The sequence below is a fragment of the Sciurus carolinensis genome, chromosome 12 (assembly GCF_902686445.1).
Source record: "Sciurus carolinensis chromosome 12, mSciCar1.2, whole genome shotgun sequence".
In the NCBI taxonomy this organism is placed as follows: Eukaryota; Metazoa; Chordata; class Mammalia; order Rodentia; family Sciuridae; genus Sciurus; species Sciurus carolinensis.
Genome location: NC_062224.1, coordinates 86,364,529 through 86,392,397, shown reverse-complemented (window position 1 = coordinate 86,392,397; position 27,869 = coordinate 86,364,529). Strand labels below are relative to the sequence as shown.

The 27,869-nt window shown below is 52.0% G+C and overlaps 1 protein-coding gene across 5 annotated transcripts in view; it reads right to left on the bottom strand.

Moving 5' to 3' along the window:
* Kif21b (kinesin family member 21B) overlaps positions 1-14,730 on the bottom strand; it is a 47,827-nt gene extending 33,097 nt beyond the window's left edge. For all 5 annotated transcript variants that reach the window (XR_007104377.1, XR_007104379.1, XM_047520989.1 and 2 more), the window contains exons 1-3: positions 14,389-14,730; positions 1,380-1,602; positions 971-1,153 (exon numbers count right to left, since the gene is read on the bottom strand). Coding sequence is in view for 3 of the 5 variants with exons in the window: in XM_047520989.1 (XP_047376945.1) it covers positions 971-1,153; positions 1,380-1,602; positions 14,389-14,429 (447 nt within the window). In the remaining 2 variants the exon portion in view is untranslated. The remainder of the gene's footprint in view (positions 1-970; positions 1,154-1,379; positions 1,603-14,388) is intronic.
* Positions 14,731-27,869: the final 13,139 nt, after the last annotated feature.

Genomic DNA, 27,869 nt, shown 5'->3' with positions numbered 1-27,869 from the left:
GTGTGGGCAGGACTGCTGTCACATACCTCCCTCAAAGGACAACCAGGGTACAGTGAGAGCACCAGGGTTTTGGGGTGAGAGCCCAGGGTGACTCTAAACTCAGCAAACACCCCAGGGTTGGGCTCCTTGGCTTGGGGGTTTAGATGCTGAGGATCTGAGAGGCCCAACCACGTATCCCTGAGGAGGAGCCTGTTGGTGCCCTTGGTGGAAATCTTGAGGTCCACCTGCCTTCTTCCTAGAAACCCTTTGAGAGGGCCTGTTCACAGTAGCGAGTGCCCACTTCTGGGATTACTGAGCTGGGGCTTAGCACCGATCAAATGTCAAAAGGCCAAGAGATCCCCTCTTTCGCCCCAGAAAGCTCCTGGCTGTCACAATTGCAGGTTGACACCCTCCCACACAAAGGCAGGAACCAGAGGCAAAAGGAAGGCATTTCTTGGGACCATTTTGCCAGGAGGTCCAAGAAGACTCAGAGCCAGGAAGCAGCTCAGCATCTCAGAAAAGGACAGGCAGGCCACTTGGAGGCAGAGGAGGGAATCAGCGAAGGCCAGAGGAAAGGCAAGAACCAAAGTTGTTCCCATGCGCAAGCAGTATGCTTCTATGTCATCCTCACCAACACTAGGGAAGTAGACATCACCCCCATTTTACAGATGAAGTTCAGTGTGTGAAATGACGACCTCAAGGTCGCGTGGCTAAAAAGTGTCAGAGCTAGAATCAGTCAGGGCTTGAGATCTTACAGGACACTGATTTCTCACCATCTGATGTAGGAAACCCTTCAAAGGTTCCCACCAACCCTTGGCTCCCTCCTTGGGGACTTCCAGCAGCAAGGAGCTCATCAGCTGGAGATGCCCCCGTGAGTCCCTAGGCCTCTTCACTGCACTGGAGGAGTCCCTAGGCCTCTTCACTGCACTTCACTCCACGCTCTTGTGGTCTATCATGCCTCCCTCCTGCTCGCCCCGTGAGGCCACAGTACCTCCAGGAACTGAGCGCTGACTTTGAACTCGGGCCCAGCCACACCCTGCTCCTGTGCCCGGCGCTTGCGCTCGGCGATGCCCCCGAAGAGGTGTGCGATGGCCCGGGGGATGATGCCCTGCTCCTCCTCTGACGTCACCGTGTCGAAGCCAGTGCCCATAGTGTACGTCTTCCCGGCCCCGGTCTGCGTTGGCAGAGATGGAAGGGGTGTTACCCAGCACCCTCTGGAGGCACCAGCACGGAAGTCACTGTTCCCAGCCCTCCTGCTAACCAGCGGCCCAGCCACATCCTCAGACAATAGACAAAACCACAGTTGTGTCTCGATTGCTCTGAAGGTGGGGCTGTCTTCCCCACCAGATGAGGGGAGACCAACATTGGGGTGACCACTATTGGGAGTGGCAGTGGCTTACCTGCCCATAGGCCAGCACTGTGGCATTATAGCCCTCGAAGCAGCCCTCGATGAGCTTGTTCACACAGGTCGAATAGATCTGTTCTTGCCAGGTGTCCAGGTCAAAGACAAAGTCATAGGTGAAGGCCTTGTCCTTCCCCAGGAGGACCTGGGGCTCCCCTGGGGTGACGGACGTACAGATGTGACAGCCCTCAATCTTCTCTTTCGAGAGCTGGGGCCGGATCCTGCCCAGGACAGAAGAGCCCAGGGTCAGGCCCTCCTCCCTCACATTACCTGCCCGGCTCCCCCTTCCCAGCGGGTGGAGTGGAAGGGAGGGGAGGAGCGCACAGAGGACAGCTTTGGTAACATAGTAATAAAAGTATCATCCCCCAATTAGCTGTTGCTAACATTTATTGAGCACTCAGTATATATTGAATCTGTCTTTAAAATATTTTATATAAATTAATCAATGTATTTTTCATTATAAACCCGTGAAGTATCTATTATTTGCCTGATTTTACACATGAGAAAACTAAGGCGAAGAAAGTTCAGATGACTTGTCCAAGGTTGTATAATGGCAAGTGATGGAGCCAAACCCGGGTTTGTGTGACATGAACACACATAGTCCTGCCAGATGTGGTGGTGCATTCCTGTAATCCCAGCAACACAGGAGGCTGAGGCAGGAGGATTTGAGTTTGAGGTCAGCCTCAGCTATGTTAGCAAGACCCTCAGCAATTTAGTGAGACCCCACCTCAAAATAAAAAAAATAAAAAATAAAAAGGACTAGGGATGTAATTCAGTGGTAAAGCACCCCTGGGATCGATCCCTAATTCCCATCCCCCCCCCAAAAAAAAAGGAGGGGGACAGAAAAAGAAAAGAAAGCACACAGTCCTGGCTGGACTGGGGACCTCGAAGATCAACACCTTTCTAAGCAAGAACACTTGTCTCCTTCTGGGGAAGCAAAGCTCAAGGCCAGGGCAGGGAATCGAGCGACAGGCCTCTGGGTCACATTCCAAGTCAGGGCCCAGTTCTGAAGGGGGCCCGAGTCTCTGCCAAGGCCAGTGGGGGCTGTAGGGGTCTCCTCCAGCCCAACAGCCCCCTTCCCAGATGCCAGAGCCTGGTGGACATCCACAGTCACCAGGTCTGGCTCCCTCCAGGAGCTGAGGGGCCAGACAAAGCATAATGTGGCATCTCAGGCCAAGTTTAATGTTTCCTGCAAAGGGCAGGCACCTCTAGAAAGGACACCAGGCCAGCCACAGGGTGGGCCCATATCGCAGATCCTGGCAGACTCCCTCATATAGAGGACAGTAAGTGGCATCAAGGACTGAGTGGGGAGTCAGTCATGGGCAGACTGTCTCCATCAGTTATCCCTTCTTCCCTCTTCCAAGCAGCCATTACCATGACGAGATCCCCATGGCAACCAAGCATGAGTCAGCGAGCATGCGTGTGAAGAGCCTGGCAGAAAGCATCTCCCAAACACCCTAAAGTGAAGGGGGGTTTAGGCTCTAATGCCCATGGGCTCACAGAAGCCAGCCCTGTTGGCTGGGCACTCACAATGAGCTGCTTGTCAAGCTCCCTATCCCTAAGCCAACATTTACCAAGAAAAGAAAAGAATGAGAGGGACCAGGCCAGCACCCACCCAGGGCCCAGAGGCGCCGAGCCACACAGCCGAGGGCCTCCAAGCTGCCTCCTGTTCCTGTCCTGGGCCCAGCCCCCATGCACACTCAGAACTGCAGCCCAGGAAGGTGCTCACCTGAAACTGTTACCTGCACTTGGCTTTAAAGGTGTGGACTGGGGAGGTGGGAAAATTCCCTGGGTGGGGAGGGGGCAGTTATTTCCCCCACATGTGAGTGTCTGGGCTTTCTTTAGAAGTGTTTTCTCTGAGGTGTGAACAGGTCCTCATGGTGAATAGCTCTCCCCAGAAAGGAATGGAAGCCCAAGGAAGTTGCTATCCTTATCTAGCTGTCCTAGGCAAAGATGAAGTGAGAAACTGGCTTCTCAGTCTCCCACCTGAATTGGTTTCTGACCAGAAGCTGGTTCCTGCTTGTCTTCTGGTCTTTTTGTTTTGTTGTATCAGGAATCAAGACCAGGGGCACTTATCCACTGAGCCACAACCCCAGCCCTTTTTACTTTTTATTTTGAGAAAGGGCTTCACTAAGTTGCTTAGGGCCTTGCTAAGTTGCTAAGGCTGGCCTTGAACTTGCAATCCTCCTGCCTCAGCTTCCTAAGCAGTTGGGTTTACAGGCATGTGCCACTGTGCCCAGTTTTTGCTCATCCTCTCTGGACCTGCAGGCCAGAACCCTGCCCTGCAACAGACTTCAGGGTCAGCAAGACTCCTACCTTTGACTTCTACTTCTAAATTAATAATGGCAGATCACACACTGAGTTCTCACTGTGTGCTAAGCAGCATCTGCACACTGAAACATACTAACTCATGACAACCCCATTTATGGATGAGGAATCTGGGATGGTGTCATCCAGAGACACAGACAGTAAGGAGCCAGTATGAGCTCAGGCACAGTATGTCCACATGCCCTTCCCCTGTGATGCTCCTGCACTATACTGTCTATAAGGACCAGGGCTTAGAGGGCCATGGGAAAGTCTCACACTCAGGGAGGGTGCAGGCAACGACCTCAGACAGAGAGATAAGGCACTGCACAGGCTATCAGATAGGACCTCAGTCCTGGGCCTGTGGGACCTAAGACCAGGGCATTTCCTCCCAGGACATCTGGATATTCCCAGGTGAAGCAAGGTTCTGGCCCAAGCAGCCTCTGAGGACTCTCGAGCTGTGTGGGTAAGAACAAGCTCCTGAAGACACCCTTCCCAACACGTGGCTGCCTGCGATGGGATTTCTGGATCCAGTTCAAATACCATTTAATTACTGCAGGCAGATGGCAACACTGGCGATTGGAGCAAATCGAATCAGCATCCCTAGAGACAGTGGGAGCAGGCAAGGGGGAGCAGCAGCCCCGCTGTCAGAGCCCTTCAGTGAGAGGGGCAGCCTCTCCTTCAGCAACTAGTCCCAGACCACCCAGGGAGCCTGCCTCCCAGGAAAGAGAGAGTCAGCAGAAGAGCAGTCTGGGAGGGAGCATGCAGACCAGGACATTCCAGGGTTTTAGGGTTCAAGACTTGTAGGATTAGTTGGTTTTCACCCTGGGACCCTTTGATGGCCCAGCACATCCTGATGTGGGGTTCTCTGTGGTCACAGAGAGCAATATAACCCCATGCTGGCCCATTCTAAGCACCAGGTACTTTGCTAGGGCACAGGTGGCTGAGCAGTGTCACCCAGAAAAACAGGTACCAGCTGGGAGATAGAGTACATTGGTTCTGGATGACTACGAATTCCAAAAGCAACTGACTGGAAGAGGGAGAGAGTGTCAGTCCCAGGAAGGACTGAATGAGTAGCTATGGATGAAAGCAAGGGAGGATGAAGATTTCCTGGATGCGGCCTGTGTGCTAGTGCTGGGCAATGCAGTCCCTCGGATTACCTTACTTTAGTGATGCTATTAGGTAGGGGTTTCAATATCCGTTTTTCAGAAAGGAAAGAAGAGACTCGAAGTGGTCAAGTCGCATGCCCAGTACATACAGTAAAGTGGGGCCCCGTTCCTGCCTCTAGCTAACTACGAATGCTCCTGGACTTCTCTGGCAGCATCCTACCCAAAAAACTCTCAATCCCCAGATCACTGGAGAAATTTCTCCCCAGCACCATCAGAGGCGGGAGTCCTCCATGATCATCCACAACGGTGCAGGCGGGGCAGTGGGCAGGGCTCACTGTCCAGGGGCATTCCTCACCACACCCTGCTTAGGGGAGAAATCAAACCTGGAGGGCTGGTCCTTGTCCAGTCTCTGACCTCTGTGGCACATCACTCTGGTCTTCCCAGTTTTAACTTTCTAGGAACTCCATTGCTCCCGCCCTGCAGCCTCTTCTCCTGGTCCCAGTGTGAGTGAGATCACTTCTGTGGGCTGCTGTCAATGTGGCAGTGACCCATTCTGCCCCAGATAAGAGAGTTCCCCTTAAAGCAGGTGGCGGGGATGGGAGCCACTTAACTCCGGTGCATGGGGAGGGGTCAGGGGTGTCTCCTGGCGACACCACGGGCCCTAGGAGCTATGGACAGAGCCATGACTTAAGCACAAAGTGTACGCAGGCAAAGGAATCAAACAAACCCTAAGAGATCAAGATAAATTTATACAGAAACAAAAAACCTCAAATTGCCAAACTGTGACCCTCAGGCCTGCTGCCCGTTTCTTGGTCCGTAAAGGTATATGACCCAAAGATCCTGTGACATTTCTGCCCAAGGCCTCCTGAATACCCCCCCCAGGGCCATGTCACCCCCAAGTCCCACCCTTCCCGCTTCCCCCATTCCTTCTGAAGGTCCTGCGAGGAGGGAGGGCTGGCGGGCGGGGCTGCCCTGCTCAGAACGCCGGAGTCCCCCAGAACAGAGCCTGCCTATTTGCCACTTGGCAACCCGCAGGCCGAGCGGCGGGTGAGAGCCGTCGAGAGCGAGGAGAAAGGGCCCGGAGCTTTTCAGAGGCAGGATCTGGCACCCGCGACGAGGTCGCCGAGCTTCCTCCGCTCACAATTGAGCAGGGGCTGGTGTGCTGTGGGAAGTGGTCCCCCACCCCCGGAGAATCGAGCAAAGGAGGCGACGGACGCGCGGGCGGCTGGGAGCCCCCTCCTCCCGGGCCCGCCCCCGGCGGGGACAAAGGCTGCGAGCCGCGGCCCAGGGCTGCGGGAAGAGCTGAGCTCAGCGGTTCCCCGGCTCTTCGGGGAGCCTGGAGGACAGGGCAGAGGAGACAGGGAGGAGGCAGGCCGGGGGCGGGTGGATGCTGAGAGACTGCCAAGGATAGAAAACTTCCTCTGCAGAGGTAACAACTGGGCACATCCGGGCACGTGCCTGGAGCCCCACACCCAGCGCACCGAATAGGAGGGGGAGGATGGGGACTGCCCAGCCTCACCTCCAGCCCTCCTTAGTGACATCACGCAAAACTGGCCAATCATCCCTCCCAGGAACTCCTCCCAGTGACCTTGGGCTCCCAGGAGTTAGTTTAGTTTCTTAGATGAAATCAGTCCCACCCAGTTGGCTAGGGCCGCTCCCTTGTTCTAACTGACCTTCCCCCCAAATCTTATCCTGAGGCCCCTAAGGGCCCCCAGTTCTTTGAACTTGAAGGGTCTTATTTCTCACTAAGGAGAAGTAACAGAATGTGACATTAAGATAACTATGAACTGTTCCAGAATTCTAGAAAATTCTTACAAAGATAGTGCACAGTCTGTGACTCCTGATTCATCTTTGCTGTGTGCTACCCACCAGTCCTCAGGAAGCCCGCTGCCTCTTGCTGGGCACTGTTTAGGATGCTGTTCCCGTCAGGTCATCAAATACCATTTAATTCTAAAGTTGACATTTTTGCCTCTAATTTACAAATGAGGACTCAGAGAAATTAAGTAACTTGGCTCAAGCTCAATAGCTAATAAGGAACAAGGTCTTCTTTATTATTTCTTCTTCTTTATTATTATTATTTATCACCTTTATTAGCCCTCAGCCCTGAAGAGCCATCTAGAGGCGTCTAGGAGACTTATCATGCATGCAGCTGCCTACCTGTGTGTAATTTGGACTTGGGGACTTCCAGGCTGAGGGACACCTTCTCCCCAGGCCCTACCTCAAGGACTTTCAGAACAGGAAACATGGACTAGCCTCGTCTCTCAAATGACCATAACCACCAACATGACTAGATCCTCCCAAAAAAGCTTCAGGGGGCTAAAAGCTTATCTGCTCTTTGTTCCAGCAGGATCCCTAATGCCCTTCTGGAATCCTGAAATGGAGCCCCTGGAGGCTAGTCAGTCTCTGGGCATGATGCACCAAAGCCTGAGGGGAAAAGTAAAGTTGCCCCAGATGCCACCACTTCCCTCCTCATGTCCAGTCCAGAATCAGCACACCTGGCTTCAACCAAGATGGCAGGGGCTGAGGGGCAGTCAAGTGTTGGATCCTCCAAGGTGGAAATGTGTGTGCACGTCTGTGTGTATGTGTCTGGGGACAGAGATAGAGGAGGGACACAGAGAAGAACCCCATGATCTTTCATTTGCCAGCACACTGGGTCACTCTGCCATGTTGTAACCTGCCAGGGGCCAGCTCTTCCTCATCAGTGACAGGGCAAGATCAAAGGGGAACTTAGCTGCAGCAGAAGGGATTTAGATAAACTAGCAAAAAGAGCTTCCTGCCTGCAACAATTGTTAAACCTGGACAGGGAAGCCTGAGGAGTCAGGAGTCTCTTCCTCCATGCATCCTCTGTCTCCCAGGCCTCATCTGATAAGGACAGTATCTTCTATCGGTTGAAAATCTAGGTACCCAGTCCATTTATGCACATGAACAGAGGAAATGTGTTGTGACAATCCTGGGAAGCAAGGGATATATGCCCCATCTGGGGAGGCTCAGAAGGTGAGATTTAACAACTGAGAGTCACACAATTCGTAATGGTGGAGATGGAATTCCAACCAATCCTGCCCTTGCCCAGTTCTGCTGCATCCCCCAAGCGTCTCTGCACCAGGGCAGCAGAGAGGTCGGACTGGAGAAAACCGATCCCCTCAGAGAATCTCCCAGGCTGATCTCACCAACAGCTGCCAGCAGTGCCACGAGCGGCCTGTTGGGAAAGCATTTCCCCATTTTGTCGTTAAGGAAGCCGAGGCCTGGGACCTGGGAATCATGGAGCCTGCTTCTCTGCCAGAGCAAGGCAGCACTCCTCGGCAGCAGAAAGAGGACGTCCGCACCCTGCTTTCCAGAGCACCCTCTCCTCCTCCGCCTCCTTCTCCTCCCCGTGGCAGCCTGCCAGTTCTGGGGAAGGCGGCTGGAAGCAAAAGCCCGACTCTCTCTGGGGAGTCTGGCTCCAAGACACCAGGGGGGCCTTCGCTGACTGAGCCCAGACAAGGCACCTTCCCACAGAGGCCAGGTATCTATCAGTCAGGGCAGCAAGATCCACTTTGGGGCCCTGATCCCTTTAGCTGCACTGGGAAAGTGGTGGGGAGAGCTCAGTCCTAAGGGGCAGAGCCACCAGAGCCCTGTGACAGCCTGAGGGTCTTGTTGCCCTCCTGCTGGACCTTCTCCTAGCCTCTCAGACTTGCCACAGCCCAGCCCTCCTGCAGCTGCCCTCAGGGTAAAGACTGAGGCTGACTCTGAACCCCGACACAAGAAGGTTTTGTATAGTGGGGCCAAAGGGCATGAGTTTATGAGGCCCTGGCAGTCCTAGTGAAAGGGGTCTGTCAACCCTTTCTGCCCCACTTTTGCTCCTGAGCATGGTCTTGAGAGCATGGGGAGGTAGTGCCGCTCAAAGAAAATCTAGAGGAGGTTGGGTGTCAGCCCAACACATGGGGTTCAGAACTCTCAGCACACCCCCTCCTCAGGGGTGTGCTTGACCACACTCCTCAGTTCATCCCAGAGTCCTGGCCTCCTGAGTAATGCCAACCGGAGGGGTGTACAGTATGAGGCAATGGGGGAAGGTCTTCCTGTCCATGGCCCTCCAGGGCATTGGGAGTACTCCCCAGAGAGGCTGAAACCAGGCGCTGCGGAGGATTCAGCCAGAAGACAGGATGTGGTGTCAGCAGCAGTGAGCGGGATGCAGAGAGGCTGAGAGAAAGGGCCAGTCCCCGTCCTGAGCTGGATGTACCCGCAGTCCGCCCTGTGCGCAGACCAGGCTGAGGGCAGCACCAGGAGCTTCCTGAGCCATGGACTGACTCCTCTGTCTCTGGGGCCTGGGAAGGGCAAGCCCAGCTCAGGGAAGTGCCACTCAGCTGTGTTCCTGCAGTCCCACCCCCACCATGGGGCATCTGGCAGGGGTTTCCCATGACCTCCCTGGAGACGCTGCAGTTTGGCTTAGCCCAGAGCCCAGAGCTGTGACGGCATCTGCATCTGGGGGACAGCTCAGTGGGGACTGGACCCTGGGGACGCTCCCCTGCTGAGGAATGCAGAGCAACAGGCGGCTGGCTGGCTGGCTGTGGAGGGCGGGGAGCCACACTGGCCTAGTCCCCGCCCCCACTGCCCGCTTGCGCACAGCAGGCGCTCTGGGTACACCTTCCCTCAGCCTCAGGTCAGCCTAGCCCAGCCCAGAGAAAGGACTGACAGGCAGCTCCACCATCAGCTGTGATAGTGGACTTTCACCGAGAAGTCAGAGGTACAGGGACTGAAGCATCTGGGGACAGGGACCAAGGCATGCCCCCCTTTCCATGTCTCTTTGGGGCTACACTGCCCCCTCCCCCTGCCAGAGCCTCCCCTCTCCCCCCTCCATAGGATGGGGGGTGTAGATCTGTCCTAGCCCCTCTCCCTCCCAAGAAGTGCTCCCTCCAGCTGTTCTAGGGGGAGGGGCAGGAGGACTGGGCTTTCCTCCTTAATGCCCTCAACTGCAAGGCTATCCAGAAGTAAAATGAGAGGCCAGGAAGCCCCGGACACCTGAGGTTCTGACCTTTGGCTGCAGGGAGGGTGGCAGCATGAGACTTGGCAGCCCCAGAACCTCCTCCTCTAGAGAGTGCCAAGAGAATGGGGAGGCAGGCGCTCCCCCAACCAAAAGGAAACCACAAGGATTTAGGAACTAGGGCCATGGTGGTGATGGGCAGCCCATGCCGAGCAACCCCATGAGGCAAATCCCTTGCCACACAGCTGCACAGCACTGAGCACTTCTCCCAAGTTCTCCTCTGGGGCAACTGTGTTCAGGTGTAAAGCGTTTAAAGAAACTGAAGCAAAGACCAGAGCACTGAGTCAATTAGCAGCTGGACTGGAGGTGGCTTAGAGCAGTCTGAGGAGCCCTTTGCTTGCAAAGGGGAGTGCTCTGGGTTCAGATCCAGCCTCCTGCATTTACCGATGTGTTCACTCATCTATGGGTGTAATGGGATAACACAGGCATAGCCCGGCACAAAGTAAGTGTTCAATAAATCATAGTGCTAAGCCACTTCCTAGTTCACTCTCTTTTCCACCACAGCATGCTTTCTGCTCTAAATAAATATATAGATGGATTCACTTTACCCAATAATTCACTACTGCTTAAAACTAGGGAGATACTTCTTAGGTATGCTCTAAGTTAGGGCTTATTTTTTAAACAATTTATTCATATTTGACTCTGCAGGAGTCGATCTGTATTTTGTTCCTTCCAACAATTATATGCCTTCTATTTCATTCAAATGCTTTGCACAAATGAACAAATCAGAACAAACCAGGTCTTCCCATTCCTCAGTGAGTAAAACTGAGGCCCAGAAGGATAATCAGGGAAGGGGACCCATGACCTGTCCAGCAGATGCATTGCGTTGGCTCCAATCCTGCCCTTTGCTCTCTGAGCTATAAGGGTGCCAGGCATGTGTCACCATAGTCACCTCCAGGGGCCCCAGCCTCAGCCCCACCCTGGGGTTTTCAAAAGCTGAGATCCAATCAAGCACACTGGCTGGGTGGTGGAGGAGGGGAGGTTTCGGGCCTGTGGTTACTATACTCCACTTCCTTGTGATGATGTAAGCCCTGTTAATGCAGCAGGAGGCCACCACCAAGATTCTCAGGTCACCGCATAACTCTCAGAGGTCCTGTCTGGGCCTCAGTTTCCCAGATCTGCAAACTGGAAAGCATGAGATGCAGTTGGTATCAATTGGCTCTGAATGGCTTTGGGACCTTGAAGGCACCCACGCGCCCACCCCCACACCGTTTCTTCAGACCTCTTCACTCTCTTTCTCTCCAAATCCCACAATGATCTTGATTGAATATTTAGACAGTCACTGACTAAGATTTCAGAGTAGTCCGGAACTAGGGAAATTATAGCAGCTAGAGAACCCAAATGGGAGAGGACAGGGGTCCAGTCTAAGGCTGTCCCTTAGGTCCCCAACTGGTGCTCCCTTTAATCCCCTCCCTACCCTGTTCAACCCTGTAGTGTCAACGGATGGATGTGGGACAGGCCAAGGCACCTCCCCCTCCCCAGCAGACTAAAGGAAGGAAGCTTAGGGAAGCCAGGCAGAGATAAGCAGGAGGGGGTGAGGCAACACCAAGGGCTCCCCTCATGGTGGGGGCTCAGAGCTGGGCTTGAAAGGGTCTTAAATAAACTCCCCATGTGACTTGGCTTCCTTCCCCAATTTCGACTTCGCCAACTTGCATTTCTTAACATTTGTCAGGCCTGTATTTCTGCAGCTGGAGGTAGGTTGCAGCTCAGCCCTCACCTCTCTCTAGCTGTGCTGCACATCCTCCTTCCCCACCCCCAGGTAAAGGCCAGTTCCAGTCCAGCCCAGGAAGCTGAGAGTCCTTACAGTACAAGGGGATTAATGGATAAAGGGATCAGAGGGCAGGCCTGAGGGACTGTCCTGGGAATCTCTTGGTATAAAGCTGACTAGCCCCAGTTCAGGAGCAGATGGGCCAGACTCCACCTAGCTGGGGAGGCAATGGGGTAGGGCTTTGAGGGCCTGCACACACCTGGACCTTTTCCTCTAATCCTAAAGCCCCAGGTCCTGCAAATTTCCTCCTCTGGTTGTTCCGGAGCCCAGGCCCTCCCAGCAGCACTTTGCAGATGGCCAGCTTTGATCCTCATCCCAGATTAGAGTCCAAGAGCCCAAGGCCTGGAACTTCACCTGGTGGTACAGCCTGGGCCTCTCCTCCTAAGCACACATGTGAGACCAACTCTGTCTCAATCCTGGCCTCCCTGTCCAAAGAGTTGGACTCCTGGCTTCACCACAAGTTACTCTCATGGGAATTCAGAAAGGCTTCAGTTAGGGACAAAGGACTTCCAGGAAGTCAGAAAGACAGCTGAACCTGGCAGGAGGTAGTAAGCCCTGGGGAAGCAGTAGGTCCAGGCAATTCCAAATCCTTGGTGCTTCTCATAAGTGCTCTATTTGACTGCAACCCCATGCCCAGTCCTTTAGGTGGCACGAGTGGTTTCTGGGGGCAGGAGGTAGGACATCCTAAACAAGAACTCCCCCAAGGGCTTGTCACTGGCACCATCTGCTCCCCCTCCCATCCCAGCCTTGGCCCAGTCCTACCCTCAGCTCTCTGATTAGAAACTGGGTTCTGTCCAGGCATTGTCTGCCTTCCACGGCCGGCTGCCCATTGAGGTCTGGCGTGTGCCGGGCTGGTCGCTCAAGCCGAGCTGGAGCCCCAGGCAGAGAGGAGGAGTGGGCGGGGCCCTTACCTTCCTGGAGCCCCTGAAAGCCTGGCTCTTTTGATGCTGGATTCCCCACATGCTTCCTTCCAATTCAGCAACTCAAGGCAAGGCATGGAGACCTCACTTAGGACAATCTGACTGGGAAGATCACCCTAAAGAAATGGTGCAGAGAGCAGGCACAATCCCTTCTCTGTGGACAGGGCCCCAGGATTATTCTGGTGGCGGTAATGTGAAGGGAGCACCTCGACACAATGTGCTGTCCCCTGAGTTTCCCCCTGGGGAGCCCCTTATCTTACCATGCCCCAGCCCAGGCTGGGGACCCTGAAGAGATGTGGAGGGCTTTTGTTTGGCTCTCTTGCAAGATGGAGTCTGAAGGAAAGCCCCCGTGGAAGGGGCACCCCAAGCCCCTTCCTTCCCAGCCCTGGTTCGCACTGGATGGGGGTTGGAGCTTCATTTCCCTTTTATGGCACTCGGACTCTCCCCATCAGCTGCAGATGCTGTATTTACATTTCTCACTCCCACCCCCCCCACCCGTGCACCTCCCTCTCTCGACCTCCAAGGGCTCCTGCTGCAATGTCAGCCCCAGCGACAGCCTGGCCCCGCCCCAGTCAGCCCACCAGGCACCTGCAGGGCTCCTCTTTGTCTCAGGCTGTTCCGAGCCAGGAAGGCTGCACTCAAGTGATTCTGAGTACGGCCTGGGGTGCAAGGGTGCAGGGTCTCAGTCTCCCTCCCTCAGCCCCAGATCTGGAATCAGCCTCAATGACTCCCCTCTAGGTTGCAGAGGACTGTCCCTGTGGCTAGGGGCATCTGCCCTGGAACAGGAAGTGGGACCTTTATCCATTGCCATTTCTGGCCCTGTCTAAAAGCAACTTCCCAGGACCCCTGGAATCTGGGTCATCTCTGACCCAGGGGATCTGGAGACCTGTCTCAGGAACCCACCCTAGACCTGAACCCTCCCCTCCCCCCATCATACAAGGAAGGTTGGGGCAAAGCCTCTGTACATCCCTGCCTTGGTGAAGTCCCAGATTGGTACCCTCCCAATACACCCTTCTCAAAGAGAAAACCCCCAAATAAAAACAGGGTGAGGCAGTGTGGTGTAAAGCATCTCCACCCAGCACAAAGAACACAGATGGTTCAACTTTGCAGTATTTCCTGTCCCTGTACCTCTCTGTGCCCCTCCCAACAGAACCTACCCAGCCATGTCCTCTCCCAGCCTAATTTCTGTCAGATCACTTCTAGTCCTAGAGCTGTCAGGAATGGAATCCCAGAAAAATCTATGACAACCCTCCCCTGCTCAATTTCATCTGAGTGCCAGAAGATGGGCCAGGTCACACCCTCCTGATCTCTCAAAGGTAGCACCTCAAATACACCTAAATCCCCCTCCACTTGCCCCATCTCCTTTTGGGGCAGGCCCTGCAGGGTTCTTTCCCTTGACTCCCCACGGAAGGCAACTGATCTCTGCAGAACGAGCTCCGGCAGGGTGTGCTGCCTTGGCTAGCTGGACCACGAGCATAGAACTAATTGGCTGACCGGGTAGATGAGGGTGAAAAAAACGTCCCCTCCAATATCCCGCTATGAGACAGCAGCCTCGTGGGGAGGCGAAGAGGAAACACACAGACGCCCGGCCTGGGCCAGGGCTGGGTGTGAAATACCGGATTTCCTTGTTTATTCGATATTCTGATCATTAAGGGCTCCCAAGAGGGGCCCGAAATTAACCACCCAAACAAAGCCACCTTCCAGCAGTCCGCCCGGCCGCCGCTCCCCTGCGGCAGCCGGGTCAGCGCGCGGCGCCCTCCAGGCCGGCCCCTCCTCCGGGAGTGCGGGCTCCAGCTCCAGCGATGTCCGTGCCCCTAGCTCCGAGCCCACCCGAGACAAAGCCCGAGCACCCTCCGATCACGCTCCCTTTCCCGGCTGTCGGTCCCTACCTGACCGCCACCTTGACGCAGCAGTCCCCCTGGCCAGCCATGGTCTTCTGACGCTAGGGTCTGGGCGTGGATCAAAGGCGGGGGTCCGGGGGCCAATGCCCAAGGCAGCGGCTGCGGCTGCCGGAGGCGGGAGCGCGGGCACTGCTGGCGAAGGCTGTCGCCGAGGCTGGAGGTGTCATGCTCGCGGGCGACAGGCAGAGGGGCTTACCCACTGCCGGCCCCCCGGGGTCGGTCCAGCACACCTCCTGGAGCCATCGGGCGGCGGCGCGGAGCTAGCTGACAGCCGGCAGCGCGACCCGCCGCTCCCCACGGCGCGGCACACGCGCTCACACACCTCCCACCCTGGCCACCACCTCCCGCCGCAGCGCGAACAAAGGGGGCGGGGGCCGACCCGGCCCAGGACCCGCCCCTGAGCCCAGCAAAGCCGTGCAGGGCCCCGCCCCATCCCTCAGCCACCAATCAAAGGCCCGAAAGAGCATCAGGGGCGGGACTTGAGCCTTTAAAGGGACCTCTTGGCTGGCGTCCACCGGTTTGCTGGGGGCGGGAGGAACTGGGGGTGGTGGGGGCGGACGGAGAAGCCAACCACGCAGTACCCTGGATTCTCGGAGTCGCAGAACCTCAGCTTCAATGGGACCTTTCAAAAATGAGGAAGCATACAAAGAGGGAAACTACCCAAGGTCACACAGCGAGTTAGTGGCTAAGCACGGGCAAGAACTCTGGCCTCTGGGTCAGAGCGCTGCTTCAAAGCATCCCACAGTGATTAGCGGTTTACAGTTTGAAAGAGCCAGGAAAGCTTCCCTTCTGCATTTATTCCAGTAAGTTCGTCAACCTTTAGTGAAGGGGATTCTTGCTAATGTCTAAGTAAAATTCCCCCCACCTCCACCCTGCAGCATTTAAGCCCATCTTTTGATAGATTTCTGGCCAGACTCCTATCTCAGACTGGCCTCTCCATATGTCTAGACCAGAGTCCCGTTGACCTTTATGACCCATAGATGACCCACTGGACCTGGCTCACACTCTGGTGTGTCGGTGGAGGCAGAGGGGTCAGTGTGGGAGGCCTGAGATGACCCAGGAAGAGGAGGGAACAAAGGGGGCACTCAACTCCAAGGGCACCTGGATAGAGAGGCTGGGGAGGGGGGAGAAGTGGGTGGGAAGGGAAGGCGGAGGAGTGCAGCTGCCCGCAGGAATGGATATAGAGGACAAGGGGGTGCCATGGAGACTTTAACACAGGGCAGTTATGGAGGAGGAGGCCAGTGCTGTGAAGTCACAATTCCCTGTCCAGTTCACCTCTCCTCCCTCTGAGACTGGACTCCTCCTGCCCTCCAACTCCCAACATTGGGCCCATTCACAGGGCCCCCTCTCCAGCTGCCCTCCCTTCCCTCACTTCACCCAGCTCCCTTCCCTGGATAGGGCCCAAGAGGAGGACCCAGCTGCAGCTCCAGATGTGAGTTGAGATCTCTGGGGGAGGGGAGAAAGGGGAGTCTGACTCCAAGCCTCTTGCATCACCCTCAGATGATGAAACCATGTCAGATTTTGGCAAGGATGTGGATTAGGATCAGAGGATTTATCCGTTGGTGCCATCTTCTTATCTAGTCTTCTCCACGCGCCCCACAGATAACTGCTCCATCCAGGAGCCCAGATCTCTGTTAGGTTTGGCCTATTAAGTTCAAACCAAAAAACAGGTAATTTCAACAGCAGATTTTAAGGTCAAATCAACACCCTCTCATCCTCAGGGCAAATAGAAGGGGCACCATCAGCAGTAGAACCTCCAAGGTTGAGATGGGGGGTCCTGATGAGATCTTGCACCCTTTACTAACATTTGAACACTCTCAGACTTGGAGACCAGCAGAGTTGAGGATTCAGGTCCTGGACATTTCTCTCCCCATCTTCCAATCAAAATGAGAGGCAGGGAGCAGAATAACACAAATAATGTACTTCATGGGAATGTTATTTCATCCTCATACCTGTGAGCTAGACTTTAATATTCTTTTCAGCTTTGCAGATGGGGAAACCAAGTCTCACCCAGCATATAAGCAGCAGACTCAGGATTTGAATTTGTGCATGTGGTTCTGGACTCCCCAGATCACCTCTAAGCAAGAGCCAGGAGAATGGGAGCTGGGCGGACCTGAGTTTTTCTTGCAGGCACAACAGCCTCCAGGCTTAGCCCTCCCAGAGGGTAATGCTGCGTTTTGCAAAACTGCTTTCCCTCTCACCTATTCCTGAGCTTCTTTAGGGCCCAACTCTGGTTTCCTGCCTGCAGGAGGTTGACTCTAACTTCCGACAGTAGATGACCCTTCTGACTCACTGTTGGACTTCTGGGAAATGTTGCTAGAGCCACTGCCCACCCCCTCTGCAACCCTTCAGACCCTTCAGCCTGGAAAGCAAGGAGGCACATTGGCTGCAAACTCAGGCTTTCTAGAATCAGGGACTCAGGACTTCGGTTACCCCTCAAGCAACTCCCTCCTGAGCCACCAGGGAGCAGCAGGACAACCCAACATCCAGACTGATTCCAGCGCTCTGCTGCCCATAGGTGAGGAGCTAACATGGGGATCCAAGGTAGAAAAGAGGCTTAAATGGCAGCTTAGGTTAGATAGGTCAGAGGAAGCCTAGGACAATCCCTGCCCTTTTCAGTCTCTGTCCAGCTTCAGTAAAGCCACTGCTTCCTCTGGTTTATTCCCACTCCCTCTACCTCCTTCCAGTTGCTCTTCTTTCCTTCCCTCCTCCCCAAACCCTGAAGCTTCTCAGAACCAGCTATATAAGGCACATATCACCCCCAATACTTTCTTCTCGGCCTGACAGAAACACACACACACACACACACACACACACACACACACACACACACGTTGGCCTGGAGTCGAAAATTGGACTGGAGTTTTGAGTCCCAGCTCTCATCCTGAACTGAGGCCCTTCCCCCAGGCATCTTGGGACCTCCATCATTTCTCCTGACATGAGCTGTAGGCGTCTAGGCAGATGGGAACCTGGGGGAGGTGTGGGGGGCCCTCTCCAAGTCAGGAAGCTCCCACGCTACTGTAGTTAAAATACTCCAGCAGCGACTTGGGGCAGCCATCTGGCCTAGATCTCGCTCAGGCAAGTCCCAGCTTTCAATAGCAACCCTGTAAGAACAAATCAAAACACCTAAGAGATACATATAGGCCCTAGAAATGTCTCCAAGGTGGCATGACCTTTACTAACATTTGAACACTCCCAGACTTGGAGTGAGGATTCAGGTCCTGGACGTTTCTCCATCTTCCAACCAAAATGAGAGGTAGGGAGCAGAATAACACAAATAATGTACTTCCCTTGAGCCATCTTCCCTTTTATCTTCTTTAGTGTTAGTACTGGGCATTGGTATTTGCAAAATCTGAGCATTGACCTAAAGTTCTGAGGGTGGAAGATAGGGTTCTGGACCTCTGCTGTTAGCCCCCAGCCCCACCCCAGCAGCTGTGCCTGGTTCTGAGGGAGAATGGGCCTTAACCTGTCCTCTGGCAGATGTTCAGCCACAGCCTCCAATGTCCTCCTAGAGAAAGAGCCCACTTTGCCTGCCAGCAGGAGCTCAGAACCCCAGGGAGTGTCCACTAGGCTGTGGACTAAGAAGGTCTGAGCTCAGACATGGGTTCAGCCTCACTTCCTCTGTTAGAGGAGGAGACAGACTTAGCCACAGAGGAAGCCAGAGTTTGTTATAAATAGCAAGGAAGGGAGAGAACTGTTGTCAATTACAAACATCCCATTGGTCTTTAAAAAAAATCCTATGTTTGTTTCAAGTGATAATTAGTGTTTAATTAATGCTTCATATAACCTCAAACATGAGATCTTCACCACCACCCCCTTCTACTTTACAGTGCTTTCTGACACAGCATTGGGGCCAAAGGTAGTTTTCCATGTCACTGAATCCTAGGCTTGGAAAGAACCCTCAGGTTGCCTAATCCATCCCTTTATTTTCAGATGAAGAAACAGGTCCACAGACAAAAGGGACTGTCCAAAGTTGTATTGTATAGTTAGGTAGAGGCTGAGCAGTAAAACTGAAAGTTTAGTCCCTATACTTCTAGAACAGGGCAGTTTCCATGACAGCACAGTAGGACCCAAAAGCAAAACATCTGAGATTGGGCTGTCAGTAAGTTTAGAGTCCTGACAGAAGTTCAGTCTGAATGAAATAACAAAAGACAGCCCAGAGCTGAATGTGGTCTTCCCAGTCACAGAGATCTAGGCTGAAACCCTAGCTCCACCACTTACTAGCTACGTAACCCTGTGCTAGTGATGTAACTACACCATGCATCAGCTCCTGCATCTAGAAATGAGAACAGTCACACCATTGGGCCATTGCGAGGCACATGGGTCAAGCATCCAGTCTGGTGTTCAGCACAAAATAGATATTAATTTCCTTTGCATTTCCCTTGGATTCCGTGTTCCCTCTCCAAAGGATTTGCCATAATGAAGTTCCTGGAGGGATAGGGAGTCTCAGAGGTGAGAGGGGAATGAGGAGGTTGTGGCAATGAGCTTTGCTTGGTTCAGGTCATCAGCGTGTGGTCCAGGAGTGGCAGAGGAAGTTTGCCGTTGGGAGGGAACCCTGGCACCCTGGCATGTTGGGTCTCTGCCATACACAAATACAACCTCCCTGAGGGGCTGCTGATGGGGAGATCTTGCATTTATCCTATGGCCACACTGGACCACAAGTGTTGTTTAAGTTTTCTCATTAAAACCTTCATAACAGTCAATGAGTTCAACGCTGTTATCATTCCCATTTTGTAGAAGAGGAAATGAGCTCAAAGGTCGCTTGGCTGGTGTAGTAGTCATTAGTGCTGTTTACATATTTCCTGCTCTCTGTCTTCCTGCACTAGGTAGGACTGCATGTCCTCAGTCTTTTTTGATGGTAACTGGTCATTTGACTTTAACCAATGAATGTGGCAGGACTTTGCCAGCTCTGACCACATGGCTTTAATCAATGAAATGTGAAACTGGCATGTGTTACCCCTAGGTAAATAAATAAGTAATAAAATTTAAAAATTAAAAATCTCAGAGGCACATGCAAACTAAAAACAGCTACCATTCCATCATTTCTGAACACTGTGCTGGGCATTGTGCTAAATGCTTCCGATCTGTTCTATAAGGTAATGTGCATGACAACCCTAGGAGGTAGGAACATTCATCATCTCCATAAAATAAACCAGGAGCCAGGTGTGATGGGGCACATCTGTAATCACAGCGGCTCAGGAAGCTGAAGCAGGAGGATTGCAGGTACAAGGCCAACCTCAGTAATTTAGCCAGCCCCTAAGCAACTTAGTGAGACCCTATCTCACAATATATAAAGGGTTGGGGATGTGACTCAGTAGTTAAGCACCCCAGGGATAATCCCTGGTACCAAGAAAAGAGAAAGTGATCAGAGCACCCTAAGAAGTCATATGCAGACTCATACATGAATAATCAGAGTAACTTCGCCATAGCCCCAAACTGAAAACAAACTGAATGTCCACCAGCAGGGAGTGGATACAGAAACTGGCATATCACATAATAGAACACTATTCAGCAATGAGAAGGAGTGAGCTATTGATACAAAGTACATCATGAATGAATCTCAGAATTAATTGTGCTCTGTGAAGGAAGCAGACCAGAAAGAGCACGTGATACATAATTCCATTGATGTAAGAATTATGGAAAATAAACTAATTATAAATGTCAGAATGCAGATCAGTGGTTGATTGGGGAGGTGAGGAGAGGTGAGAGCAGTGGGTGGGGCCGGGTGTGGTGGTACGGGGATTACTAAGGGGCATGAGGAAAGTTTTTGGGGTGATGTATATATTGATGATGGTGATGATTCCTTGGGTGTGCACATTTGTCAAAACTAATCAAATGTGCAATTTACTATATGTTAATTATTCATCAATAATTTTTTTTTGAATGTAACTTGCTCCAATTTCTTCTTTGCCCAAATAGAGAGACAGAATGGTTTATGACTTAACCTCACAGGGACAGATAATTTGAGTTCTAGTCACCTGAGGGGCCCTCTCATTTGCACCATGGAGTCTGTGGACTCATGAAGAGGTCCCCACATGCCAAAAGGGACAGTGGCAGGGAACTAGCACATAGAGGGAAAAGTGACATAAAACAAAATAGGGGGCCCTAGAGAGAAGCAGGCAGGGAATCCAGCTGGGAGAAACAGAAGAGAGTGAGACAGACCAAACCACAGACCTGGGGATGAGGGAGGAGGGGCACGGGAGACAGGAGAGCAGGTGTGAGGAGGAGGCCTCTTAGACTGTCCTAGCCAGGACCACAGGAGCCGTCCCCCTCCTTTCTCAGGTGCCTTCTTTATAAGTCTCTTCCCTCCAATTAAGTTTACGAGTCCCTCTCCACCTCCTCGCTCGCCCCAGCTGTTGATTTGCAGTCTCCCAGGATGCATCATTGGATTAAACAGAGATTTGCTTGGCCAGACCACATGGAGCAAACTGCCAGCAAATGAACATTCAGCACTTTAAAAATGGGGATAGGGGAGAAGGGTTGGCGACAACCTGAGGGGCAGGAAGTCATGCTGGGTTAACCTTGAAGGCGCCAGCTCGCCAGAAATGCAGCCCCACTCAGGATTTTAAGGGACAGCAGAGTATGGCAGCACCCTGGGTTGGAGCTCATGGGGTGGTTTTAGGAGCATTTCAAAGGCCCTTTTGACTTAGACTGTCGAGTTGACCTGAGGTGAAATAACTCTTGAAAAGTTCCTCTGTGTCTTCCCGGAGTGCCTGTACTTCCTGCCACTGGTACCAGCAGACAGAAGAGAGGTCTTGCCTTGAGGAGAGCTGGGGAATTAGGAAGGGTGTAGTGAGGATGCAAAGACGTGAAGAGTTTTCCCTCTTTAACTTCCAAATTTAGTTGAAGAACCCAAATGGAAGGCCAGAATGAGGTGGAGCAGAGTTTAGGTCATAACCCAAATTAGAAAGAGCCCAGAGGAAGAGGCCCATTCTCTAACTTCCATCTCCCCCACCCAGACTGATGTGGGTCCCTTGTGCTGGGAAAGGGAAGAGAGGAGGTGGGGGACTTGGCAGAGTCATACCCTAAGTTGTTGCTATGAATGAGCCTCTGCTCACTACTCAAGGGAGACTGAGGACCATGCTTACGGATAACAGATGCAGAAAGCCCCATGCCAATTTTTTTTGTGTGTGTTGTACACACGCATGTGTGTGTGATTGCGTGTGTGTGGTGTACTGGGAATTGAACCCAGGGGTACTCTGCCACTGAAATACACCTCCAGCCCCTTTTTATATTTTATTTAGAGACAGGGTCTCCCTGAGCTGCCAAGGCTGGCCTCAAATTGGCAAGCCTCCCATCTCAGCTGGGATTATAGGAATGCGTCACTGCACCCCCTACCCCATCAAATTTAATCTGTGCAGTGTTTGAAAACCACCCTGCATAGGATGCCCACCTTAGAGGGTCCCCATCCAAACCATTTTCTATGGTCAGAATATCTGTAAACTGGCTCCAAACAAAAGGCTGGGAGCAGGGACTGCCAGAGCAGCCATGGTGGTACTTAGGCAGTGCTAGTCAGTGGGGGAAGCTGCTCTCCTGATAGTAGGTTAAATTTTAGCAAATTGCCATTGTAGCTGGGCTCAGTTGCACAGGCCTGTGATCCCAGAGACTTGGGAGGCTAAGGTGGAGGGATCTCAAGTTCAAGGCCAGCCTGGGCAACTTAGTGAGACCTTGGGCAACTTAGTGAGATGCTGTCTCAAAATGAAAAAGCCTGGGGAGTAGCTCACTGGTGGGGCACCTCTGCGTTCAATCCCCACTACCAAAAAAAAGAAAAAAAAGAAAATTGCCATTCTATAGATCAAAAAGAATATTGGCAATTTCCACTGATTCAATCTAACTAATACATTCTATTTAGCAGTTTACTTGGCACAGGCTTTTGATTTTCCCTTCCTTCCTTTTACCCTTGCTGCGAAGTTAAGTCTCAGTCCCTGTCCTTGAGAACTCACAGCATTTTTGGAAAGAGCCATCAACACCCCTAATTATGATACAGTGTAAAAAATGCCATAATCCAAGTTCTCAAGTGCTACACAAGCCCTGAGGAAGCAGCAAGGTTTGCTTGCAAGGGTGTTAAGCTTTGAATCTGGAATGGCCCCTGAAACTCATGTGTTGAAGGCTTGGTCCTCAGTGCATCAATTTCAGAGGTGGGGTTTTGGGGAAATGATTGATCATGAGGGCTTTAGCCTCATCAGTGAATTACTCCATTGATGAATTCATAGCTGAATGGATTATTGGGAGTTGGTGGAAACTAGTGCAAAGGACCTAGCTGAAGTGAGTGGGTCCCTGAGAACTGTATTCTCTCTCTCTCTCTCTCCCCCCCTCCCCCCTCACCTTCCCAGATGCCACAAGACAAGCAGTTTCTGGTGCCACACCCTTTAATCATGACCTTTCTGCTTTATCACAGGCCTAACAGCAATGGAGCCAGTTGACCATAGACTGAAACCTCCAAAACTGAGCCAAAATAAACTTTTCCTCCCTTAAGTTGTTGTTCTCAGGTATTTTGTCACAGTGACAGAAAGCTGACTAACACAGGGAGTCAGAGAAGGCTTGTGAGAAATGTTGCCATGTAGAGATGGAGGGAGGGTTGCTGGGTGCAGAGGGCATTGTCCTGGACACTTCGGGGAGCTTGGCCTGTATGAAGAGGGAGGAGCTGAGTTGACTGTGGCTGGACTGGCGCTTGGCAGGATGTGAAAGGGTTTCAGGCCAGGGTAGCAGAGGATGAGGTGGGGATTGTGGGAGATTGTCCTGTGATCCTCATGATAATGCAGGAGATAAGCAGCTTAGGAACAGTGTCCAGGCTCCTGTTAGACCCTGGCTTCCCCATTTTTTGGCCAAATGATTTCACCTAATTCACTCGGCTTTTCTGAACCTCAGTTTTCTCATCATAAAATGGGATTAAAAATAATGCCTATATTATAGGCAGCATGGCAAAGATTACATGAGATGTTAAATTCAGGCACATCATGAACCTGGCTTGATGAATGTTGGCTATTGTTCTAGAGGCGTAAACCAAGGGGTAGAGGCATAAACCAAGGGGTAGAGGCATTTGCAAAAGAACAACTAGGAATGGGAATGGGTCTCCCCACATCCTGGGCTTCACGTTCATTTCATGGCTGCCTTTCTGAAGCTTGAATGCAGGAGCTGGAGTCTCTTCCCGGCTCCTCTTGTTACCTTGAGTGATGTTGGGTGTCCATGGCTCTTTCCTTCTCTGGGTCCTGGTTTCATTTCTCACCACTGTAGACACCTCCCTTTTATTTTTATTTATTTTTTTGCTCATTTTACTTTAGGCTAATACCAGTCAAGTTTTTCTCCTCGAACCCTCTGGAGTGCCTGTGGACACGCTAGTGTCAGTTGCCAGAATTATTATTTGTCCCCTGTACTTATGGTGTTTTTTTTTTCTAAAATACCTTGGTTTTCTTGATGGAATTTTAAGTTCCATTTAGGGGTACGATTGTGTTAATGTTAGGGAAAGAAGCAATGGAATTCCAAAACTTGAGTTCAAATACTGGCTCTGCCACTTGCCAGCTATGAGACCCCTCTGTGCCTCATCGGTAAAATGGCAGTAAGACAACGTATGGTGGGTAGGAGAGGGAAGTCACCTGGCACTCTGAGCTATCAGCTCCAAGGCAGCAGTGACAAATTACTGGAATCAGTTGCTACAAGATTGGGGGAAGACCTTATAAAATGAGGGATGAAGTTCAAAGTCAGTCCTTAGTTGGTAATGGTCGGCAGCAGGAGTTACCCTCCATCGTGTCCATGATGGCCAGAGCTGTCAGGGCCTGTGCGATGGCTAGGCCTGGAGCTGAGGGGGGTGGGTTGAGTGTCATCGCTGCCTGGCTACCCCTAAAAGCCGAGGACTCCCCCACCGCACATCAGCTTCCTCCCTTCTTAGAGATCAGCCCTCTCACTAGCCAGCATCTGACAGGATCAAAACAACAGCTTCTTAGCAACTGCAAGGACCTTACGTTGCCACATTCATGCCCTACAACAACCCTGAAGCAGAAATTACTCCCCTATTTTACACAGGGAGGAGCCGAAACTTACAAGGCTTGCGTGAAGCCTGTGACCCTCCTTACCCACCACAAGAACAGAAGTGAACGAGCTCAGATCCCAAAGAAGTTCACAGCCAAGACTCTGCTCATCAATACCTTGCAGAGAGTAGCCATTCTCTCTCCTTTAAGAATCCCAGATGCTGGGTGCCATGGTGCATGCCATACCTGTAATTCCAGCTGTTCAAGAGACTGAGGCAGGAAGACCACAAGTTCAAGGCCAGTCTGGGTAACTTAGTGAGACCAGGTCTCAAAATGAAAAATAAAAAGAACTGGAGATGTAGCTCAGGGTAGGGTGCCCCTGGGTTCTATCCCCAGTACTGCAGAAAAAAAAAAAAAAAAAGAAAAGAAACAGAATCCCAGGAGATGGGCAGGGGTGCACCTCAGGGGCATAGTGCTGGCCTAGCATGTGCAAGGCCCTGTGTTACATCTCCAGGAGAGGCAGCTCTGCAGGAGTCACAGCTCTCTCCAGTGCACGGTGGGAAATTCTCCAGGTCTGGGGCCATGAGCTTTTACCCCTTCTGAATGGACTGGACCGAGGGCCCACTCTCTTTGATCTTTCCAGGGACCCTCCATCTAAGCTTTGCACCTTCCAGATGGAGGGCTTCCTTGGTCCTCAGAGCCCCCACATGCAGCTTTGTGCCCACCTCTCCTTCTAGCCACATTCCCGCCCCTTCTGGCAGATTCTTCACCCAGCAGCTGGGCCCAAAATCTGCAGAGAACTGTCAGGGAGAAGATGGGGTCTGGCAGACACTGCCCCTGACCAGTGCTCCCCAGTGACAGAAGGTAGCCCCACCTACCCCTATGGGCACAGTCTCTCTGTCCAGTGGTCTTGCCGAGAGGGGCATCTGTTTTCATCTGAAATCTGTCCACTCCCCTTCACACCCTTCTCAGACCTTATCCTTCCATAATTGGGTCCTCCTGGCTTTATTTGAGTAGCCTGGCAGCCCTGTTAGCAGAAACCCATCCATTCTGTCAAGTGGAGTTGAGGTGGATGCAGAATTTCGCACTTTCTGATAAATTAGAACACTTTATATATTGCAAAGTAAACTGCCTAAACTTTTCAAAAGGGCGAAGAGCTAATAGAAAAGTTTCTCAGAGACTTTTATACATATATCCCTGTCATTCAGGCTGGAAGGAAAGACATAGATTTGACAAATTGCATAGTGGTTAAGGATATTTGATGCTAAACTGCCTAGGTCTGACTCCCACCTTGGTTCCCTTACCAGCTATGTAGACTTAGACAAACTACTTATCTCTCTGGGTCATATTTGCAAAATGAGGATGATGATACCTTTCTTAATTGCTAAGAGGATTAAATAAATTAACATATGCAAAACCCTTGGCACAGGGTTTACCACACAGTTAGTGTTCTATATGTGGTAGCTGTAGTAGAGGATGCTCAGGTTCCTGTTGCAAGTGAAAATTAACTTTTATGGGATTTTAGAGCATAGGAGCAACAATCCCATTAGTTGCACATTATCTTACTCTTATAGATGAACCAATTGAATGGGAGATAGTCTAAGTGGCTGTGGAGGGGACAGGGAGGGGGGCTAGGTGCTCCCTCTGCATGTGGAAGTTGCCTATGGAGTGTGGCATGTCACTCTCTGGAAGCACAGCTCTTCCTCCCTGCCTTCCCTTGGCCTAGATGGACAGCTAAGGTGGCCAAGGGTGCAGGACTGAACAGGTGGCACTTGGCAGTGACACTACTGAGGGCAGGGGTCCATGCCTCTTAGCTCCTTTCTGCATTTATTTAACAAGCAGCTGTTGGGCCACCAGAGTTGGAAAATGGACGGATAAGTGTTAACAAGGAGGCCACAGCTCCAGGTTTCATGGAGCTTAACATCTGGCTGGGCTAGAAAGCAGGTACAGTAAGGTTCCAATCCGTGCTGGAGTGGGGAAAGAAATGTGCCACATTTCTGGGCCTGACAACAGAAAGCCTGGGGGAACGCTTTGTGCAGGAAGTAATAGGAAAACTGAAGTTTGAAGGATGGCTAGGGGTCCATCAGCTACAGGGTTCAGGAAGTTTCCAGAGAGAGCAGCACATTGGAGCTCGGATGTAAGAGCAGCTCCCTCTGGCCAGGTGAGCAGGAGACTCATGTGAGGCAGATCTGGGTGAGACTTGGAACTGAGGCAAGGGTTTGCCTAAGATTCTGAGGGCTCTGGAACACTGGGTTTGACGTAAGGAAATAAAATAAGAGGTTTCTCTTTTTGGAGAGATCAGAGATGGATTGGGAGGAAGGTAAGAGGTTGGGAGGCCAGTTCAGAAGCTGTTGCAATGGACAAAACATGAGTTGATGGGGGGACATATCAGGAAGTGGGGTGAAGGGAGGTGGGGACAGATATGAGAAGCACTTTGGAGGTGAGTCTATAGGGTACAACAGTTAGACCTTCTGGGTTGAATGAGGAGTAGGTTTCCCTGAGATCAGCAGCAGCAGAGGAGAAGCAGGCTTGGGGAGAGGATAAGAGGTTATACTTGGACAAGGTGGGCTTAGTCATAGAGGGACATAGAGTGTAGAGTTGTGTAGGAGGCACAGGACTCAGGGCCCTGGAGTTTAGGAGAGATTTAGACCAAAAACACAGATTTAAGAATTATCACGTAGATGCCACTAAGATGCGTGTGTGGGAAGCCATCCATGTTCAGCAGAATCATGCTTGGCTGAGCCATGGGATTCAGAGGTCTGACTCCCAGGAACTGGCGGTCATGAGGGACTGTTTCAGATAGCCTGGAGAAGGTGACTCTGTCCAGAGGTGGCTCACCGCCTGACAAAATGCTAACTCTCTAAGCAATGGCTTCCCTAACTCCACCCCATCTGTTCCTCACAGAAGAAGCCCCTCCCGGTCTCCCTTTACCTGTGTGAATATGAATAAAGGGAAGGTGGACTTCTCCATCTTGTGAGAGGCCAGATCTTGGTATGGCCCAATCCGTCATCTCCCCTCCCATTTGAAAAGATTATTGGCTCTTGTGTTTATTTAATTAGATAAGTTTCTTAGTGATTAATCAATAGCCTGCACCTTCCTCCGACAGAAATCCTTTCCCTCATCCATGCTGAACTTGACAGGAGAATCCCCAATAAGCGTGAAGAAGATCACCCCAAGAATTAGTGAGAGCGATGAAAAGTCAAGCAGACAGAACACACCACAGACCTGAGGTGAGGGAGAAGGCTTGAGAAAGTTTCAACTTGGAGCGCTTGGGAGGTAACAGGAAATTCAGGAGATCTGAGACTTGGGGGGCATTTCAGGAAGTGGGCAGAGGTACATTGTATCCAATCGGCCTAGAAGCCAAGTAAGACAAAAATCTAAAAGGGTCCACTGGATTAGTCACAGACTGTTAGCAATATTGGTGAGCGTGGAGAAGGGGTGGGGCAAGTTGCAGGCTGCATGTGGGGAGAAAGGGGAAGTGGAAACACAGACAAGGAGACCACC